Source organism: Neolamprologus multifasciatus, chromosome 20 (genome assembly GCF_963576455.1).
Source record: "Neolamprologus multifasciatus chromosome 20, fNeoMul1.2, whole genome shotgun sequence".
NCBI lineage: Eukaryota > Metazoa > Chordata > Actinopteri > Cichliformes > Cichlidae > Neolamprologus > Neolamprologus multifasciatus.
In genome coordinates this window covers 2705389-2728694 of record NC_140458.1, presented here as the reverse complement: position 1 = coordinate 2728694, position 23306 = coordinate 2705389, and the positions used below count along the sequence as shown (strand labels likewise).

Genomic DNA, 23306 nt, shown 5'->3' with positions numbered 1-23306 from the left:
ACCCATCACTAGTTCTTATGTGAGCGTGGGAGCAGAGGGCTCATTTCACTTGGACTGGAGGACTTGCTCGTTTCATGGCTGCTATAGGACTGAGATATTAAGCTGAATTTCAAAGAGACTGTGATACCTGGTGTGATTTTACAGGACAGACGCTGAAGCCCCAGCAGGCACCTAACTGTTCAAGATGTGGGGAAACCTCCTGCAAGTTGCACTTAATCCTGGAAAAAGCAATACCCTCTGGACAGTCATCGGGGTGACCGTTGCCACTCTTCTTCTGCAGACCGCGACGTGCGCTTGCAGCACTTTTGAATGCAATGAAGTCGTCGTCGTGCCTGTTTTTTTAATATTTTTCCTGGTGCTCCTGATAGACCAGACATGTCGGAGCACCGCGAAACATCCATCCACGTTTTTATGCTTTGTACTCAAGCGCGTTATCAGAGCGTTTCTAATCAGTCTGCTGTGGATTGTAGCGTTGTTGATTGTCACGGACTGGTATGGTTGCTGTAAAACTGATGAAAAAAAGAGGAAGCTGTTCTGCAAATCTCAGAACCTCACAACTGAACAAGAAGCTCAAAAAACTGAAGTGCAAATCAAGTCAAGGGTGAGGACTTTCTTGCTCTATGCTTATTCTGCTTTTTTAATGAAATTATGGCAAACACACATTAATGCTGTTATGTTTTGTTTGTTTGTTGCTTCTTCTTCAGCTTGCTGGTTACTCTCTGCTCCTCAGCATGACTGTTGCAGCTTTCTTCATGACTTGGAGTGGGTGGAGAAAATGGTTTATAAAAAAATACAGTTGGTGCAACAAGAAAACCTTTTACTACAAACTGATTTTGGAAGAAGAGAAAAAAGTTCTGGAGGAGCTTTTGAGGAAAGAAGCAAATGAGACTCTGACTAAAGAAATCATGAGCAACATAAAAAGGAAAGACTGGGACGGCTGTTTTAACGTCGCTCAACAAATGATCAATAAAGCAAAACATCAAAAACCAGAAGCAACCAACCAGCAGATCAACTGGATCAGTGAGGGGAGCTCCAGCAGAGGGGGGCAGCATCATCAAGCAGCAGCACATCAGAAGGTAAAGTGATGTGTTATTTACATACCAGATGTTACAGCTGCCAGACTTTGCCAGTCTAAAATGGCGGAATTGTTTTTTCTTGCGTTCGGATCTGCACAGGCACCCAGGTCACCATCATATGACTGCAGCTCACTATTAATAACTTTAACATATGATGTTGTAGTTTAGTTAAAAGTTAACTATAAACCCTAAAATACATGTGTGTGCAGAAACAAGATAAATGTCTTAAGCTGTTCCTTATTTGAACAGATGGATCTACACATATCATTTGACAGAGCGTTTTTACTAATTCTAAAACTCTTTTGCAGGCTCAAAACTATGAACTTGATGAAGTTGCACAAGGTAAACACACCAACACTCCTTAATTCACCGCGCAGCTCTCATAAGATCAACTAAAGTCACGTTCACTGCAATATACTAAAGACTAGGGATGCAACGATACCAGTTTTTTCAAACCAATACGATACAGATACTTGGATCTGAGTACTTGCCGATACAAAAAACGATACTTCTACCACACACACACACACACACACACAAATGCAATGAATTGGAAGACAGGTTTTATTATATTCCCTGCCGATAAAAAAATAAAAATGACCACAAAAAAATTTCAAGTGAAAAATAAGCACTTCTGTTAAATTATTGCAGAGTCTCCACATTGTAATTTAACAAAATATCACTGAACTATTGGCACTGTCTCGAGCTTTCAGAATAATAAATAAACACTTCTGTTTGGAATAAAATAAATACAAATTAGGTTTGTGAATAAATTAAACTTTTAAATTATTGCAGAGTGTCCATATTGTAAACAATCAAACAAAATAATTATTATAAATTAAATAATAAATAAAATAATAATTGGCCCCCTAGTGGCCAATCTAAAAAACTACAACAGAAATGACAAGCCACCCTCTGATTAATGAAATAAGTTGGTATCAGTTCATGGTATCGGTTAACTTTTACGAGTACGAGTACACACACATTTTACAGTATCGTCCCGATACCAGTATTGGTATCGGTGCATCCCTACTAAAAACCTTCACTGATGTGATGATGATGATCTTCCCAGTGACCACTAGAGGTCTCTGCTGTTCCTGTTTTCACGGAAACTCTCACATTAAGGGTCCAGGGCTTGCTTTGACCCAGCTCCATGCAACACTGCATCTACAAAGCGAGCAGAGGGTTGAAATATCTTATATCTCATAGCTCATAATGAGGTTTTTAATACTGGTGATGGTTGGAGTTCATTTTAATCACTTTAGAGATTGGCCACAATGTGTTACTGTATAAAATATCCATGCATGTTATTTGACTCCTACCCTCCTGCTGCACCAGAACTGCCAGAATAACAGTTTTATTTCCTCAATAATAAAGTTACTATCAAAGCTCAGAGTGTAGCAAATTAAGCAAGTTACTTTTCAGAACCTCCCAGTCCTCTTATTTCCCCTTTTTCCTATCCAAAGAATGTTGAATGTAAAAACCGACAGCTGCAATCGGGAGAGATACCAATAAACGACAATAAAGATCTATCTTATCTTATAATAATGATGGATTGCATTTACAATTCCACTATTCATTTACACACTGGTGAAAGCAAGCTACAGTTGTAGCCACAGCTGCCCTGGGGCAGAAGCGACCGAAGCGAGGCTACCATATCAGAATCAGAATCATGTTTATTGGCCAAGTATATGTGCAGACTATAAATAACTAATCTAAACTTATATACAGAGATGGACTCAGCATGCTTCCTGTAACAGGGTTCAGAAGTACAACTTTAGAAAGAAAGTGTACTTTATTGATCACTGTGGGGAAATTCCTCTCTGCATTTAACCCATTCACTCAGTGAAGCAGTGGGAGCAGTGTGTGGGGACGGTACCTTGCTCAGGGGTACCTCAGGGTAATCGAACCCCCGACCTTCCGATCATGGGGCCACCACTCTACCTACTGAGCTATCCCTGCCCCCGACGAAGATCACAAAACACCCACTGTCCTGTAGACAGCTCAGTAAATGACTCCTCAGGCTCAAGTTAAACAGTCAAACCATCTCCAGTATATCTTTGTTTTATGTTCATTTCTTGGATTTTCATTTTTCAAGTCTTGTTTATTTTCATTCAGTTAAACACTTCATTTTAGTTTTCACTACAGTTTTAAATGTCATCATTTTGCTCTGTACAGACACAATTCTTTGGTTTCTGACCAAAACATTTTCCACCCTGTAGAAAACAAAGACACCGTGCCGTTATTTAACGAATCCGCCTGAAAGAACACAGGTGACACAGTGACGCAGCTCCAGAAACAACGCAAGCGACCACAGACAAGTTATGCACCTTGACAGAGTGGGCGCTCCTCGTCATCACAGCTGAGAGGGGAGAAAAAGTCTTAATGTTCAGCCTAATGTGTGTGTGTGTGTGTGTGTGTGTTAGTGGCTAGATCCACTGGTCTCAATGAATGCCTGATTTTAAATCGATTTAATAAAAAAGTTGTATGAAATAAACGGTGAATAACAGGGTTTTAAAAAGGATGCATTCCTCAGTATTTGAATTAAAAAGGGATTATGTTACAATGAATGTTCATGTGAAAAGGTGCTAAAGACAAATCTAATTGAAATAGAATTACATGAACTGAGGCTCCGTCCACACGTACACGGGTATTTTTGAAAACGGAGATTTTCCGTTTTCGTTTTAAAAAATAATCCCGTCCACACGTAAAGGCAGAAATGAAGGAAAACGCTGCTAGGAACATGCCAAAGCAGCAGGTGGCGATATATTCCTAACCGTGTAGAAATGTTGGCCAATCAGAAGTCTAGAAGCCTCGAAAAAGTAAACAAAGCTGGGGCATAGAAGCAGAACCGAGTCGTATGTGTGGAGGGACAGTAACTGTGTGTGTATATGTAAGCATTTAAACACTGCAGAGACAATTAACAGTAACAGTGTTGTAGAAATTCATTTCACCGAAACAATAACGTAGCGCACACCTTTGACGCTGCGTTTTCTGCGTTTTCTCCGTTTTTCTCGTCCACACGTAAATGCAAAAACGGAGTTTTCAAAAATATCCACCCTGGCTATTTTTAGAAAGTTTTTAGAAATCTCCGTTTTCAGTGACTGAAAACGCCGTTTACGTGTGGAGGAAAGGTGCAAACGCATAGAAAAATCTGCGTTTTCAAAAATAGTGATGCAATCTGTCTTTATAATCTTTGTCAGACTGTGTTTGATAAATCTAAAGAAATGTTTCTTACATGCTTCACGCACCTCTACAACTACGTTTGGTTGACTCTGTGGAATCCTTTAAAAAACAGTTAAAAACTTTACTGTTTAAACAAGCTTTTTGTTGACCAATGCTTTTTACATTTTTATATTTTTCATTTACATTTAAACTCTATATTGTGTATATTGTGCATTTTGCTATTTATCGTACTGTTTATTTTAATCTCTGTGTGCAGCGCTTTGTGACTACCTGTCTATGAAAAGCACTTAATAAATAAACTTTACTTACTTACTTCATATTCTCTGGAGCCTATTGACCAATCAGCTTTCACATGAACATGCTTAATGACATATAAATAAAGATAAATAGATTAAAATAACAGACTATGTATAATATGCTAAACTGCTGAACAAAATTCCCAACGTTCCCATTCATGAATCATTATTTTGTATTACAGTGAGTGAAAAGAAACAACACGCCCAGCCTGAAAACAACCAATGACAAAAGTACAGAAAGTCATTTATTAATATCAGTTCTTTGTTCCTTCCCTCAAATACAGCCCACATGTGTGGACCCCTACAAGTGGCAGGAAACAACTTACACTTACACTTAGAGACTTACAGCATTGTGCAGTTTCTTGCACAGCGAAACTGGGAAACCAGAGTGACACACCTGCTGCTGCTGCAGGTATCAGTGATGTTCTCCTTTATAGTGGACAGAAATATTGGGAGTGGCACAAATAAGTTGTGTGGCATCTTATTGAAGAACAGCTGATTGTTCTGTAAATAGTTTGAAATGGTTATAAAAAAAGGGGTAAATGTCGTGGTCCTGAGTCTGACGGCTCAGTGTTTTGTGTTTCTTTATATTATTCTTTGTTCTTGTTTATTCTGTTATGTCTTTGGGTTCGGTTTGCCATTCGTTAGGGGTTTGTTTTGTGCCTGCCTGCTCCCACTTCTGTGTTCCCTCTGTCTGTCCATGGTGTCACTGTGTCTGCTTGTGAGTCTGTCTGTTAGTTTCCTGTTTTATTTTGAAGGTCCTTGTCTTATGTGAGTGTGTTCAGTTTACGTTTCCCCTGCCTCGTCAGTTGTGATTTCACCCAGATGTGCGTCCCTCCTGTCTCCCATCCCCTGATTACCACTGTGTGTATTTCAGCCCTGTGTGTTCTCCTGCCTGTTGCTGGTTCATCTGTTATTTGATGTTTTCTTGTCTGTAAATCTCCCGCCGTCATCCCGTGACTTCTCCCTGCAAGTTGCTTTCTCTCGTGTTCAGGTTTGTTGTTTAGGTTTTATTTTTCCCAGTGTAGTTTATTTCTAAGTTCTGTTATTCACCACACTCCCCTTTTGTTTGTTATCACTCGGGTTCTGTGTCAATAAAGCTCTCACCTCACTGCATATCCGCATCTTGGGTCCTTAGTTAAATTCACAGTAAAAGGTAAATGGATGCAAATAACTTTGTTGTTTGCAAAACTTGTGCATATGATTTTACAATTTATATTTGCATTTAAAGTTATGAAATATGATTCAATAAACACGTTTGTGGTTGTTACAGTAAAAATAAAAAACAGGATGATACCGAACAAGGCAAATAAACAGTTTTTAAACAGGAAAGAACAGGAGGAAACATCAAAAGTAGTTTAAAAAATGGCCAATTATATCCTGGACCCCAGAGGGTTAAATATTTTTTTAAAAGTAACTATTGCGTTACTTTCAAAGTATTCTAAAAGAAACCATGTGTCTTTTAGAATCTTGTAACTCAGTTACCTTTTTTGAAAGAGTAACTAGTAACTATAATGATTACTTTTTTCAAAGTAACTTGCTCAACACTGCTGCTGAAGTCAGCACTTTAATAACAGGAATGGCTTAAATTTGTTAAATGGTTTCATTTGTATTTCTAGTGTTGAAACGGTGACAAATGGCCACTGCACTGATGATGGCTGATGTAGGTTTAAATCTTTGATGTTTAAAGCTTCTTTCTCTTCTCTCCCTTTATATGTCACTGATTAACCAATCAGTATTCAACTAAACACACCAAGTATGAAGCTACACGCTGTTGTTTTTTTTTTTTTAACACGACTAGGTTTAAAGAGACCTAGTCGTGTCTCTTTAAACCGGCTTTAGAAATTGTCTGCAAAAAACCCTGTCTACAAATTGTATATTAATTTTCAGAATAATTTTCCTCAATGTATAGTTATGAATCCTTGGAATAATTCATTATCTAGACTGCAAAATTTTTTCAAAAGATTCTGAAAATCTGGAGAAATCAATGCGCACAGACATAAGGCCAAAAATCAACACTGGATGCCAATGAGCTTCAGACCTTCAAGCCACACTGCACTAAATACATCTAAAAATGCAGAAAGGAAGTCCGGTACAATCTGTACATTTCAAGTTATTCTAAATATTCTTACTAATGAAACATCTTTCAGTATCCTGCTCTGTTTGCCCACTACATCCACTTATCTGTACCTTAATTTTAATAACTGTGCAGTTCTGTTTTGGTAACTACTGTCCATGATATGTGTGTGCTTCTGTTCCATGTCCTGTTTCCTGTTCTGTTTGTTTATGTGTCTTTTTGCTGCTGTTACAACAAAATTTTCCCTTGTAGGACAATTAAAGGATGATTCGATTCTATGTGAACTTAATTCAGAAACACCAACATTGTTTCTTTGCAAAACCTCATAAAATGGACTGAGGCAGAATGGCAAACAGTCAGAAAACAATGGGACAATACTCCTCTCCCAGTGGTCCAGTAACCAGTGTCCTTAGTTCCCAGATGTTTACACACTGCTGACAAAATAACAGGGGATGCTACAGTGCTGCAGTGGTAAACATGGCTCTGTTCCATGCATCCATGTATGGAACAGAGCCATGTTCCATACATGTTCCATACCAGCCACTGGATTGTATTTACAATTTAGTGGCTGGATTGATTTAAAAACCACAAATGCAATGAGTCAGCCGGACCTGGAAAGATTTGCAATGGTAACCAGACGCTGTGATAGTTGGTATGGAAAACAGGAAACATTTGTCTTCCTGTGGTGTTGGAGTTGTGTGAGAAGAGTCTTCTGTGTAAAACATTACCAAATACAAAAACTGCCAGCCTGACTTGCTGCTGCAGTTAATTGTAATAAAAAGTAATTAACCATCGATGACACCCTGACACTTTGTGACAGCCGGCCCCATAGTGGGGTTGTTTGCCAAAGGTTTTCTATATCTATTATGGCCCTTATGACAGGTAGAAAACAGATCTGACTCCTTAATACAATCACAGATTTTAACAATAGTTAGTAGTAAAGGGGTTCGTTCCTGTGGACTCTACAATGCATAACCCCTCAACATCTTCAGCGTTTTGTTGCAAAGAGAGCACATTTGTTTTAGGTTACTAACCTCCTATGAGCTTTCAATAAGCGCTGCTTGAAAACAGCAAGGAAAAAGTAGGACTAGCCTATCGCTCGGTCAGACGCCATTAATACTATTACTGGAAAACATCCTCTCATGTATTTAAAGAAAACAGAAAAAGCAATGTTAGCTTACCAAAACTTCAGCTTGTGCTAAAATAGCTGAGTATCTCAACGTCTACACATCTCCACCACTCTGCTCGCAGACTGAGCGTGTAAAGGCACGAGCCGCCAAGCTCGCTACTCCCGCAATCATTTAAGTAGTCCAATCAAAGAACAGAAACAAACTCTCACGCTCAGTGATTTGCCAAGGTAGAGCTCGTGTAGTTTTAAATACTAGCACACTTTGGGCAATTAAAAAAATAAATTAATAATTTGCTCAAATGTTTAACTTTTACAAAATCTGGCTAAAATTGATTGAACGTGGTGCAAAATTAAAGAAATGACTAACATTGTCACGTCCGGTGTGGCAGACGTGTGGAGTTGTAGAAAGGACCCAAAAGGCGGCAGCTCTGGTGCAGGTGAGTATTTATTTACAGGAGTGGGTACAAACAGCAATGGTGGGTGAACATGAAACTGGAAAACCTAAACTGGGTAAAACTAACAAAACAAACCAGAAACGAAGATGCAGGGAGGTACGGCGAAATACATACGGAGAGACACAGGGAGACCGAGGGGAACAACACAGAAAGACGGAGGGGACCAACGCAGACGAACCAGCAACTACTAGGACAGAAGACATGACTTAAATACACCCAGAAAAACACAAAGAGATTGCACACAGGTGGAGGACACAGCTGGGAGTGATTAACATGACGAGACCAGGGAGGCAAACCGAAAACACTCACATAAGACGCAGACCTTCACAATAAAACAGGAAACAAATACAAGCAATGACACAACACACAAACTTAACACAGACTGGGGAACACAGCACAAAGGAACATGAAACGTGAAACAGGAGAGTACAAAAAACCCAAGATAACCAAAACCCCAGAATAATAATAATAATAATAATAACATAACCACAGAGTCACAGACTCCGTACCATGACAAACATGGAGGAGATGACCAGCTGTCTATTTGAAAGATAATCAGCCCAGCACAGACTCCAGTCTGGCCCACTGGCCAGCTTTGGACATTTGGATTTTAACAAGTTTTGGATTTTTCTCCCACTGAAAAAGACCTCCCCCATAGCCATTCATACTACACCAAAGTAATAACAACTAAATGAAAGGAAAGTTCCTGTCTTTTCACTGTCTATAAAAAAACAGGACATTTTCTATGAATCAACAAATCATTTCTATTTATAATTACATGACAGTCTGGAGTGGGCTGCCATAACTTTTAGGTAATTTTTAACATTTATTTATTACAGTTTAAGACTAAAGACTTATGCTGAATGATTTCATTTATTTACTACAGCAGTTTGTCTTTAAAATGTAGAAAAACTGACAAGTACTGTTGAAACGGTACTGTCATATAAAGATATCTCTGATAACTTCTTTACACTGACAGAAACTGTACTGGTCTGGCCCACTTAAAGTGGTCTGTATGTGCACACTACAACCTGGGTTATCCACTTATCTGTACCTTAATCTTAATAACTGTACAGTTCTGTTTTGGTAACTATTGTCCATGATGTAAATATATAAGAAATGTGTGCTTCTGTTCCATGTGCTGTTTCCTGTTCTGTTTGTATATGAGATGATGATGAGATAGCCTTTATTTGTCAGCTGCAGGTCTTTTGCCCACAACCCAGATGACAGACCTTGCCGACCGTACATACAATACAAACATCACATTGGGGAGACAGGTCAGGCCAGGTAGCGAGGAAAAAAAACATAGAAATGTGTAACCCAGAAGGATAATACAGGAATGCACCGATATCAACACACCATAGCACAATAAACACAGACAGCAACATGGGAAAGAGTTCCAGTGTGCACATCTGATCTGGGACCGCTGCAATCTTTCGACTGCGCCTCCAACTGACCCGATGTCCACATCAGAGGGGAGGTAAGCGTTGGAGGTGGCGGTGGATCCGGGGTAGGGAGGGTGATGCGTCGGTGAGTGCTTATCAGTATCAGTATATGTATGTGTGTGCGTGTCCATAGTTCAGCTGAGACAGTGTCCTTCGCCCTGCCAGGCTAAGTAAACAGTCTTCCAGCCAACCCAGGTGGCCTTGCATGGAATGGGAAGGAACAGACTCAACACAGTCGTTATCAGGGTGTTTTGTTCAGCTCCGGCCTTGCAGCTGGTGCCAAAGGGGTATCCACATAAGTGATGGTATTTTTTACTTTAGTGCGAACAGCTCATATGAATTTTAAAGCAGTTCTACAGTCCAACACTGGTCTCTCAATCTCCCGTTGGAGAGCCGCGAGCTTCGCCATACTTGCGTTCTGTGATGTTGTCATTTCTTGTGCTCAAGGAGCCGATTTCTGAGAACTCACGGCAGTGTGCCTCCCCGAGATGTCATCCAATTGTGTCTTTTTGCTGTTGTTACAATAAAAAATTTCCCCTTGTAGGATAATTAATGGATGATTCTATTCTATTCTATTCTATGTGAACTTAATTCAGCAGCACCAACATCTTTTCTTTGCAAAACCTCATAAAATGGACTGAGGCAAAATGGCAAACAGTTCTCTGGCAAAGAAAACTCAGGACTGTGTAGCAGCTAAAATGTTCTGTAAACAATGGGACAATACTCCTCTCCCAATGGTCCAGTAACCGGTGTCCTTAGTTCCCAGATGTTTACACACTGCTGACAAAATAACAGGGGATGCTGCAGTGCTGCAGTGGTAAACATGGCTCTGTTCCATGCATCCATGTATGGAACAGAGCCATGTTCCATACCAGTTAGTGGCTGGATTGATTTAAAAACCAAAAATGCAATGAGTCAGCCAGACCTGGAAAAATTTGCAATGGTAACCAGACACTGTGATAGTTGGTATGGAAAACAGGAAACATTTGTCTTCCTGTGGTGTTGGAGTTGTGTGAGAAGAGTCTTCTGTGTAAAACATTACCAAATACAAAAACTGCAATTGTAATAAAAAGTAATTAACCATCGATGACACCCTGACACTTTGTGACAGCCGGCCCCATAGTGGGGTTGTTTGCCAAAGGTTTTCTATATCTATTTTAGTCTTTTTTGCACGATTTTCCAACAGCTAGACTTAGTGATAATGAGCAAGTCAATGTAGACACGTGAGAACTAAAATGAGCTATAAAAACATCAAACTGACTCTAAACTACTTTTCATTTTAAGGGTTGATCCATGCTCGATCATCCAGTTAAGGGAAGTTTCAGCGATTTCCATTTTAAGTCTGCAAACCTGTATGCCTTTTCTCTTGTTTTATATATATTCCTCCTGTCTGTATGTATCATATGGAGAGTCCTCTTGAGGACGGCTTCTTTTACCTGTCACAGATGGTCTGTTTATGTTTTGATCAAGAGCCTTTTTTTGGGCAGCTGAAGAGGAGAAGTCTATCTTATGGCCAACCTCTGGCTGTATCTTCGTCATATTACCCAGCAAAACCCAGCATGCAGGTTCATCTGTAACAGTCCTTGTGCCACGATCAACACTGTTGCTTCTACATTAAACAGAATGTAGCATCTGTATGGCCGTGACTCCGGCCTTACAGGTGCAGTGGGCGGCTCAACCTTCCCTGTGATGCTCACAGTGATCCATGGTTGCAATGCTGGTTCATTCAGTCTTTGAGAGTGCAGGACCTGAAACACACACAAAGTTAATTTAAAGACAAGAACTTTAATGAGCCAAGGCCGACATAAATGTGTTTAATCTACTTTATCATAAATGTAACAAAGTGTTTAGAAAGTTAGCACATACATGTAATTTTTCATTTCTTTATGTGTCCATCTATAGAAGGCTGCATGTTATAGTGTTAATCTGCCTGTTCTCTGTCAGAAACCTGCCTGCAGAAAATGAACCTAAAGGATGTAATGCAAGGATGTCATCACTTTAGAGATGGAGAAAGCATAAAGTGACAATTATGAATCACTTAATATGATAAGGACATGGCATTGGACATATCTTCAGTTGAATGGGATTCATGTTTTCAAAATGTTAATACTATGTATAAAGAAACAGGCAGTAGATTTATTCAACTTAAGATAATTCATAGGTGGCATCGAACACTGCAACAATTGTATAAATGGAACCTGGCCCCTACGGACGAATGTTGGAGATGTGATGGTCAAAACACTTCGATTTTACATATCTTATGGAGCTGTTCGGCCCTTCGGGATTGGTGGGAAAATATAATGGAGGTAATTTTCAGTGTTCTAAAAAGGAGATTTGGTATCTCACCAAAACTGTCCATACTTGGTATAACCACAGAACTTTCTGATGGAGATTTTTCCAGTTATACAAAAAGATGGATTATTCTGGCTCTTACTACAGCCAAACGGGTCCTGCTAAGACATTGACGGAAAAAGAGCCCCCCTCCCTATGAAGAGTGGCTAAAGACAATGGCTAAGTTGGCGTCTTACGAAAAAGTGACTTATGGTTTATTAGACAAATTGCATCAATATGATTGTATTTGGTCCTTTACAAGCTGGCTTTCTGTAACTTGAAGAACAGAAGAGTAATGACAGAGTGGTGGTGTGGGGATTGGTGTGCGAAGAAAGAATAGGATAACTTCCCTTTGTTTTTGTTTTTTTGTGTGTTTTGTTTTGTTGTTGTTTTGTTTTTGTTTGTTTTTTAAACTATTTATTTATGTAGTTATCCTTAAGTTCTGTTATTGAAGTTTAAAATGAAATAAATAAAAATTGTTGATGACAAAAAAAAAAGTGGTAGAAGATTTAAACGATTTGGAGGAAAATGGTGATGAAATAGTCAAAGCAGCTTTGTACTGCATTGCTGGTGATAATTTGGGTTCACACAACATTGGTGGGTTTACTGAGAACTTCAGTCGCTCTGAGTTCTTTTGCAGATACTGTGAAATCACACGAAGTGAGTTTCAGAGTAATGATCCAAATGTCTGTGGTCCACAGCGCACACCTGAAACCTACAATTCTGCTGTGGGCGATCTACAAGCTGAAGGCAGTCAAGGAATCAAAGGGATAAAGGTAAACTCTGTTTTTATTACCTTGAAATCTTTTCATGTTTGTCAACCTGGTTTACCACCTTGTTTAGGCCCTGACATATTTGAGGGTGTCTTAGCCTATGATAGTGCACTGTACTTGAAGTATTTTATTAAGACAAAGAAATGGTTTACATGTGCACTTTTGAACCGGCGCATTAAACAGTTCAAGTACAAAGGAGCTGATGTGCTAACAAAGCCGTGTGCTATCAACCCAGATTTAACCAAGCTTTCAAGTCAAGCCATTCAGAACTGGAATTTCTTAAGGTTGCTACCTGTTATAATTGGTGATAAGCTAACATTGCATTGGCGTACAAAATCCAAAGGATGATGTACGGCAGCTAATGCTCCAGCTTAAAGACATAGTTGAAATGATTTGTGCACAAAACATGTCACTGTCACAGGTAGCCTATCTTGACATTATAATCCAAGAATATTTGGATTCAAGAAAGTGAAATACCTTTTTCTTTTTATATATGCAGAAAATAAAAGGTGTAAACCATCCCTCATATTATGCCCCGAAAGCAGAAATTCATCTTATTTATATATTATATATACCTTCCAGATACGATGGAACAAGTTTCCAGAGGAATTGATGCAATCACTGGAGAGAGGAAAATGGCCAAGTCCACCCAACTCTGTCCCTCCAGAACAGAGACCAGCAGTCCAAGTCACTTATGGGTGCATTAACTGGGATGTGAAATTCCTGCCCCTTGGAGAAACTACAGAGAAAAAAACTTAAGATGATGTTTCAGAAAACTGATGCAAATCCTGAAGAAGTCACAAATCTAATGAAACTGACTTTCTACACACAGCGAAAACAAGTCAGGGAAAAACTCTAAAATAGCTCATGGAAGAATGGCCATTTTGGTTTAGAGAACTTGGCATGGCAGTCCACTTCAAGGAACTCACTGGACTTGGACTTAATGAAACTTTGATACGCAACGTGGATCTGAAGGGGGAACGGCTCCTGAACTACATGAATACTGTCTGTGTGAACAAGAACAAAAAGCTCCTACAGGCTGTAACCAAGCTTAAAGTGGTGAGGGGAGAGCTGACTGGTTGCTCTGAAGACGTCAAAGACACGGTGCTACTTCTGCTGTCCTACTTTGATGAGAAAGAAGATGCGATGTCCTGTTATGTGGAGGACACATGCCTGGCAGGGGAAGTACAGACGGACCAGCTTTACTTGACTCCCACAATTGTGGTGTGTGGTAAGTTATTATTTTTGGGGTCTCATTCTGTCTTGTATTTTTCTGTTCCCTTTTTTAATTTTCATTGTATCTGGAAATAAATTTAAGTTGCACAATGTTTTGTTGCCATAATCCCTTTAAGGTTAGTCAAAGTGGCCTTCAAAGTATTTCACTCCCCTAAACCCGCAGATATATTGATGTCTGTACTGATCATATTTCTGATTTGCTTTTCAGGACGGTCCTGTTATTCTTCTAAACGGTTTATGCTGAGTGTGGAGCGAAACATCACGGCAACATCACCTCCTTCATTTCTGCCCTGTGCATGATGTTCGGGAGCTATTATTGCTTCAACATTCATTACCCATCACAGCTGGCATCACCCTGGAGTTTCTGCAGAGGTACTTATTTTTGGATTAGTTTAGCCAGCACTTAAGTGGAAGAAATAGTAGCTGCTGAAGTGACTTTGAGTTTAGGGGACTTCATTTTGCCATTTAAATAGCTTTAAAGTAATTGCTGGAATAAAGTTATTATTGTATATATTATATAATGTTATTGATGTGAAGTTGTTCACATCAGTTGTTCTCGATAAAATTCAACCAATCATCTGTTTTTCTTTTTTCCTAGATGTTTTTTCTCCATCAATCCAGAGAAAGAAACTAAAGTGGAGAAGACGAACACATCCCGTCTTCACGTGAAGCCAAGAGTCCTTACCTTGATACAGGAACTTTCAGATTATGAATGGCGTGATGTCTAAACACACTAAGAGTTATGTAAGGGGCCACACTCACAGCATGACGGTTTATTTTAGCCCTTTATCAGGTCAGTTCTTCAAGCTTAAGAGGCACAGAAAAGTTTCAGACAATGTTATTCTGTTCTGTATGATTGTTGGTTATGTAATTCCTCGTTTGCATTCCTGTACCTTAATTTGAAAAATATGTATTCATATTAGTACAATTGTTCAATTTTGAAAAGGCAACACAGTACTTCTTATTGGCTGTTTAAAAATTCTTACATTTATTAATTAAAAGTAGAGCCAGGGGTTCTGTCATTGTGTTTTTGTTTTTTTCTGAACACATTTTATTGAAACGTTCTGTTTCAGACTGATGTTGTCACGGTTGGCTGAGTGGCAGGCAGGCAGGAGGGGTGGACCCAAAACGCAGGACTCTTAGGAAACGAGGTTTGAACTGAAAACGCAGCTTTATTGCTGGAACCAAAACTTCAACATGAAATAAAACTCCCAAAAGCAAACAAAACTCTAAAATGAGGTGCAGGAGGACTGGAAATCATGAACACACAGCAAGTTGAGGGTATGACGTGACAGGAAAGCACAGGGCTAAAATACAGAGGGGAGTAATTAGGGAATGGGCAACAGGAGGGAGACACAGCTGGGAGAAATTAGGCTAACGAGACAGGAGAGAGGTCAAACTGAACACCTTGACATGAGGCATGAACTTTCAGAATAAAACAGGAAACGAACAGACACAGAACCAGACAGGACACTGAACTTGGCAGGCAGACTCACGAGCAGACACAGGCTGTATCCCAATTCAGGGTCTGCAGCCTCAACGATCCTCAAGGGCCGCGTACTCAAAGACCGCTAAGGCCGGAAGTGCGAGGCTTGTGAAATGGGACGGTCTATCCTCCGTTGCGCTGCCCAGGTTGCCTAGCAACCATGATACTAACAGCTGGAAACGTTTCATACAGCTTTGTTTGACAGAAATGAAGGAGAAAATCTTTTGTTCATTTGTTTGTTTGTTTCTACACGAGCTTTGATCATTCTCTGTAAGATTAAGCTCAGCTATTGAACGGCGTATATTTTAAAGTAAAGGCTTTAAAACCAAGTTAGTACAAACGTCACTAATGTCACATAACTTTGCCGACATGTGGCCAACAGGAATGTTTTAATGTTCTTCGTTATTAAACATTTGCACATAAATAAGTGACATAATATTCAGTACTTACTTAAAGGTTACTCTTCGGGCGCCCCTTATCTGCCGTTTTTTTTTTTTTCCGGCAAAATTATCCACACCCACCGCCGCGCTATGCATTCTGGGATATGTTGGGCCACGAAGTCTACACCGCCACGTCCTTAAAATTCAGGGAAATGAAGGACGCATTTGAGGGCCGCATTTCGAGCAGCCTTTGAATTGGGACAGCCTTCGTCGCATCGCTGTGATGTAATCGGCCTTAAAATGCAGCCTTTAAGGCTGCAGACCCTGAATTGGGATACAGACACTGTGACACCATGGACAGACAGAGGGAACACAGGCAGGCATGAAACAAACACACTAACACATAGCAAACCTAAACAAAAGACAGGGCAGAATAAACAAGAATAAACAAGAACATAGAAGAATATAAAGAAACACAAAACACTGAGTCCTCAGACTCAGGACCATGACAGATGTAACAGTTCACTGTTCTTTTCAATCAGTAAATAATTAAATTGTAAATTGTCTTGGCCTAAGCTTTTCAATATGTTAACTCAAACGTATATCTGGCTTTGGTTTCCAATTTTAAATGCTTACATTTTGTTCTTTGGGTTACTGCCTTTAATATATTCATTTGGATTTTTTCATTGACCAATAACATTTTAAAGCAATAAATTCATAGCGTTATTTCTATTTTCACTTTGTTAGACGTCAGAACAGGGTTCTAACTCAACTTACAATGAAAATTTAAAAATAAATTCGATGTTATCGTGACTGTAAATGCATTAAAGTTGCAGACCTGCTAGAGGTACAGAACATCAGAAACCTCTGAGTAAACCAGAAAAGACCAGAAACATTCTGTTAAATAGCAGTTTTATAACAAGGCTTTCACAATAAAATACTGTTGAATTTTTTAATTTTTTTTTAACTGAGATGTAGTGTACAATAAGCAGCAACTTTCTGTAAATCTTACAGGAAAAATGTGCTTAATAGCAGTTTGGCCATGCTAATTTGACATAAAAAGGCTGTTGAATTTACTGGCTTGAAATGTATTTTTGGGGGAAATTATAACGGTTTTAAACTGTAGTTTTTACAGCTTTTTAAGTATTCTTGTTTCCAGGTCACAGTTTTTCTACAGAATTATTCTGGCAACCACAGCTGCCAGATTTCTTTTCTGTAAAATCCACAGGATATTTTTTACATGGCAGATTCTTACTCTGGATGGCATTACCTTGGCCTCCAGTAACTCTGTGAGGAACCTTGGAGTCAGTTTTTGACCAGGACATGTCCTTCAACGCACATATTAAACAAATATGTAAAATCAGAAATATCCTGTCTCAGAGTGACGCTGAAAAACTAGTTTATGCATTTATTACTTCCAGGCTGGACGACTGCAATTCATTATTATCAGGACATTGTAAAATACAAGGTCTTAAATAATCAGGCCCCATCTTATCTTAATGACCTTGTAGTATCACCCTATTAGAGCATTGTTGTTCCTAGAGTATTTAAAAGTAGAATGGGAGGGAGAGCCTTCAGTTTTCAGGCCCCTCTTCTGTGGAACCAGCTTCCAGTTTGGATTCAGGAGACAGACACTATCTCTACTTTCAAGATTAGGCTTCAAACTTTCCTTTTTGCTAAAGCATATAGTTAGGGCTGGACCAGGTGACCCTGAATCCTTCATTGATTACATTGTTGCTGGGAGATTCCCATGATGGATTTTTTTTTTCTTTTTTACTCACTATTTCCACTCTACGTGTGATCATACATCTCTTTGTATTTAACTATTAGTTGTTATTAATCTCTAGCTCTCTTCCACTGCATGTCTTTGTCCCGTGTTCCTTCTCTTACCCCCAACCCAACCTCTGCTGGAGGTTTCTCTCTTAAAAGGGAGTTTCCCTTTCCACTGTTGCCAAAGAGCTTTCCTATTAGGGGAGCCGATGCTTGTTGGGTTTTTTTTTTTTTTTGTTTGTTTCTTTGTATTCTTGTAGGGTGTATCTGTCACACAGTGGAAATTTGTGTTTTTATGTTTTATCAATCTGTGCATTGGTACATGGTGTTGATTTTATTTGCATGATTTTATTGTGATATTTATATTGCATGTTTGTTTATTGATATTTATATTGCATGGTTTTATCCTCATATTTATATTATGTGTGTTAATGTTGTACCATATTCCTTTAATCCACTGTGGACTAAACAGACAATTGTAGGCACTTGTGAGGTGGGGGCGTTCCCCAAGGTGACCTATCAGCCGCCAGATTGACCCGTTAAAAGGGATAATTTTGAGCGCAGAGAAAAAGGAAAGCGACGCATGAAAGGTGAGCAGGAGAAAAAGGAACGCGTGTAAGCCCGCACGTTTCTTGAAGGAACTGCTGCCTGACTGTGGGGGGGCCGCGAGTCGTTCGGCGATCCAGTCCCAACGGCAAAAACAGCAACAGCGGGTGGCGATGGCCGCAATTCACAACGGGGCAGGGGTGCCCCTCTGCCTGCATCTGACTGTGAGACGAGGGAGGCCGTGTTCAGGTGTGGAGTGGGGCGGGACTGTGCGGCGACGCGCTGTCAGGAGGAGACATGTCTGCGACAGGAGCCCCTCCTTGTTCTTCTGGCCTGCGTAGTTTCCATCCCGGAAGAGAAATTCCTCTCCTATTTCAGATAAGGACCATTCACCCATGTGTGGCTGGACTGTAAGATTATGGGACGGTGGGGGGGGGGGGTAATTTTAGTATATGGAAAACATTTTTAGCTTTGTTTTAATAGTGTATAGTTATTTCTGCCGGCAGGATTTTTAGTGCATTGAGAACACTTTTTATTGTAAACGGGGGGTTTTAACTTGTATTTGTGATTCTGGTTGAGTTTGTTATTTGTGGGTTGTTGTTTTTGTTTTGTTTTTTTGTGTTTAATTTATTTTATTTTTTTTATGTAAATAAATTCTGTGTGTTCAAAGCCAGCTTAGTTTCTGTGCCCTGAGCGCTGACCCGCTCACTCCCCCTTTTCGCTTGTATGTATACGGACGTGGTGGTGAAGATTTAGGTCCACCAGTCTAAGCGGCTACATATCTTCCAGTAAAAATAAAAAAACCTTTGAGGCGACAGTTGTGATTTGTTCACCGGTTCTTATTGTCACTCTGTGTTCTGATATTTAAATTTATTCATGAGGATTCGAGTGAGCTTGATTGGAGTTAATGTATCATAAACATAAATTACCTCAATGAAAGTTTTCATTTAGGTTAGACTACTTTTTACTAAAAAGTCACATGTACATTTTCACAGATTTAAAAACAAAACAAAAAAGCTTTACAACATAAACTACTGCCTGTTGATCTTTGGCTGTTCGACCTTGTTTTGTTTTCTTGTGTTTCACTGAGGTTTCGCCTTCTCAGAAAATAAGATACTAAAATTTAATGATGTGTCAGAAGAATAGCCAGGAGATGACAGATGACGCAACCTGTGTCTTGTGTTTGAAATAATTACGCGTCATTAAGCTTCCTGTTTCATCGACACCTGTCAATACATTCCTGAAGTACATAAAAAATTTAATAAATAATGAAATATATAGCCAATTGAATTTATCCAATTATAAAACCTTAATAAATGTAATTGTTAATTATTTATTGGTGTGTTTCAATTTAATAATGTCCAACTTATACAGCACTTTGATGTTAATAACATTTTGGTTCTGACACGTCATCTCTTCACGCTCTAAAGCGGATTAGAGCCCAAAAGAAAAGCTTGAAATGCTTTTGCACAGCAGTCCAAATGATCGTGACAGCTGAGTGCTGTTTAAAGCCCTTCTCATGTCACTGAATTGTGTTTGCATGTATATGAATATTTTAATTTTACAAGTAAGCTCAAAGACAACAAATGTTCACAGAAACCACATGTATACTCAATTTTATTTCATTTTTTATTATTATTTATTATTTATTTTTAGGGAATTAGATTTTTATCATCCTCAGATGGGAGCCTCTTTGCCTGGCTCAAAAGCATAAACACAGAGACAGTGTAATAGTTTCTTTCCTCTCTTAAATTTAACTTCATGGTATAAAAATAGTTCAAGATTCCTTCAATTCCTTGGAATTGTTTGCCATTTTTGCAAACGATTCCCTTATCGATTCCAGTCGCCCCGAATGACGTCACCACGTTGCGGAGCGTCATTTACCTGGCAGGAAACACGGCGCCTAAGCGGCTCAAACGCTCAAAAGTTTGGTTTTACTTTACGAGAACGGATGACAACAGGGCAACTTGCAATACTTGCAAAGTAGATATTTCATTTAAGGGAGGAAACACCATGAATATGCAAAAGCATTTGCTCACAAAACACGCGATGACCTTAAATGAATGTCGTGTTTTTAATTCCGGACTCGCGAATCTCAACCCAGCAGCAGCGGTAACGTTTGCACGTCCTCTCCCGTTAATGCGGCAGGTAAATAATCAACTAACAGTGCATATTATGTTAGCGCGATCTGCCTTATTACAAAACCTGCCATTACTGTGCATTTAGGTGACCATGATGAGAGAGACAGAGTCTGGATCAGATGCTGGCAGTTCTCGCTGCAGTCTACCGTTAGCGTCTCCTTTCAGGCAGGATAGACGAATGTCACCGAGCAGTGACTCAGTTTGTGGTCAAAGGTTTGCACCCATTTGCCACAGCAGATGCCCCCGATTTACTATTTGCTACAGAATAATTTATGTTATACTTTGTTATTGCTACAGAAGAATATTTATTTTACATTTACAATTTTTTTCCTGGGGACCCTGTGACCCCCCATTGAAGAGCCGTAGGCTGTGGATCTCTTAAGATCTCACTGTTGGGTTTGTAAGGCCATGTTACTCCTAAATTTCTATCTTGTTCAAAGAGAAGATATAAAACAAAGTTCTAAGCTAATCGACCTTAGTGTTCTCCTTTTTAAAAATAAGAATCGATAAAGAATCGAATCGTTAAACAGAATCGAAAATGGAATCAGAATCGTAAAAATCGTATCAATATCCATCCCTACTCGTGTATTGATTGATTGATTGATTTAACAAACATGTAATGCTACTGCAGTGCTTGTGGGCAATGGATGATCTGGTTAGGCTGATGAATCCTAGTAAAGGAGTCCTGATGTTTTCACTCAGTTTTTGTGCTGTTTGCTCATGGGCAGGTCAGATTCAGAGGTTTTTACAGCTCCTAAACTGAAAACAGACGCCGCCAGAAACAAATCTACGAGGGCAGGGCGCACTTCAAGTTTAGAGCTGCAAACACGTGTTTTCCATCACTTCAGAGGACTTTACGCCGTTTTCCATTCCTTTCCTGATGACTTACTCCTTCAATCTTCGCACCAAAAATGAATAAATAACTTTGTTTATTTTCTTAAAGGAAATCAAGTCCCCACAGTGCGATGTGTAATCTGGATTTCGCCCTCACAACATGCTGATAGACTTGAGACAACATTATGTTAACTTTGATTCTTTTTCCAAAGATTTTTTCTAACCAAAAACTGTGTTTACGTGCATAAATCTAATTCACACAGCGGGGCTGAGTCCCTGTAACGGAGGAGAGTTCCCACAACACCAGTAATTTGAGTCCACACACATGCAGGGTCCAGATGTGCAGTAATAGTAGCAGCGATGTAAAAAAGGAAGCATACAGTAGGCCCTGAAACCACAATGTGCGCACTCACACACACACACACACATACACACACACACACACACGTGTTTTCCATCACTTCAGAGGACTTCCCACAGAGGAGTTTCCACAACACAAGTAATTTGGAAAACAAAAACGACAAAACAAAAACATTTATCATCACTTTATTTTGAGCCTTATACTCTCCTCCTCTTTACTCTTACTCTTGAGAGTAAAGGAAAGGAAAGGAAGAGCAGAAAAGTAAACAAAGCAAGACTGAAGAAACATAGAAAGGAGAAAGTGAATGATAGGAAAGGAAAGCACTTAAGAATCAAAATAATAGGAAAAGAAAGAAAATGAAACCAAGTCAGGGGACAGAAGAAAAATAAAGAGAAAGAAATATTGAAAGGAAACCAAATAGGAGACCAAATAAAGGAAAGGACAGAGGAAACAGGATGCAGGCAACATAGAACGGGAAAAAAAGGAGGATGAACTGAGCGCTCAGTCACCACTCAAGTCCAGCACCACAAACTTTCCTTTCACCTGTAGACTCTGCTGCCCTCTTGCAAGTACCATGATCATCGTCTGTCTTTGGACATCAAACCCGCTCGGACGTCCGGCGCTCTCTTTTGCTCCTGGCCACCCGGCTCACTCATATTTACATCGCTTGTTGTAAATAAACTCCATAAATCTGCCTTAAGCCGTCTGGGTTTACTTCCTAGGTTCAGTTAAAAAAGAAAAAGAAAAAAAAGCATCATGACACAAATAATTAAATAAATCTGTGGTGCTTACATCTCACATTTAAAATCTTAACAATACCCATCCCTATCCACAAGTGTCTATACTGACATGAAGATGCTGTTCTGCACAGTTGCCGCTAGAGGTCGCTGCTGTACCCATTTTGACTCAAACTGGCTCACATAAAGGACTCCGTTGTAGAGAGGGACAGAGCATGCATAAAGACTGTTAAAGGATGAGAAGACCGCTGTAGTTCTGCTGCTGGGAGCCAGGTAACCACTGCTGGGAAACTGAGAGTGTTGTATTAGTGTTCAAACTATAAAAACAACCCTAAACACAAAATTAAAGAAACATACAAACAGATCATGTCACAGCAAAAAGTGAGTGAACTCCCAGTTTACCAATAAAGCCTGTGGCCAGTAGCAGCCACCACAGCACTAGAAACAAAAAAGGAAAAACTACGACTATGTGAATCTCAACAATTAATTTGCAAAACAAACAAATGAAAGCTGAAACTATCATAGAAGATACAGCAGTCAGTTCTCTGCCTGCAAACAAACAGAATACTGTTATACTGTTTATGACAAATAAATATTCATTTTCTGACTATAATAAAAATTATGACACCTACAAGTTACTAAATGAAAATACACCAGTAAAACACAATGAAATACATCACAGCAGCTCATCAGGTAAAAGTGTAAATCAATCCTAACCATGGAAGAAATTAAACACAGTGCAGGACAATTTGCAGGAAGCGTTCCCTACAATCTTTGGTATGTTTCATGTGATTGGTTATTCCTCTGCGGCATTTGTATCAGTTATTTTTGTGTAATTTTGCATATATTTTTATGGCTGGATTGATTTAAAAACCAAAAGTGCAGTGCCTTAGTAACAAAAGCCATGAACACAACACAAGGGCTAATAGTGCCACAATAGTGTCACACATGGTACAAAAACAGGAAACATTTGTCTTCCTGTGCGTGGTTGGCTCAAGATGCTATCTGTGAAATCTGTTTTAAGCCAGCTGCTGTGTGCCAGCGTTA

The 23306-nt window shown here is 39.4% G+C and overlaps 1 protein-coding gene and 1 pseudogene across 1 annotated transcript; both read left to right on the top strand.

Moving 5' to 3' along the window:
• Positions 1-6: 6 nt before the first annotated feature.
• LOC146494086 (uncharacterized) lies at positions 7-4135 on the top strand. The gene is made up of 4 exons (XM_085146056.1): positions 7-601; positions 705-1076; positions 1385-1418; positions 3299-4135. The coding sequence occupies exons 1-4, from the start codon at positions 185-187 to the stop codon at positions 3337-3339; spliced, it is 864 nt and encodes a 287-aa protein (XP_085002182.1). The 5' UTR covers positions 7-184; the 3' UTR covers positions 3340-4135.
• A 9139-nt stretch (positions 4136-13274) lies between these two features.
• LOC146494085 (uncharacterized) lies at positions 13275-16297 on the top strand (annotated as a pseudogene).
• The last annotated feature ends 7009 nt before the right edge of the window (positions 16298-23306 follow it).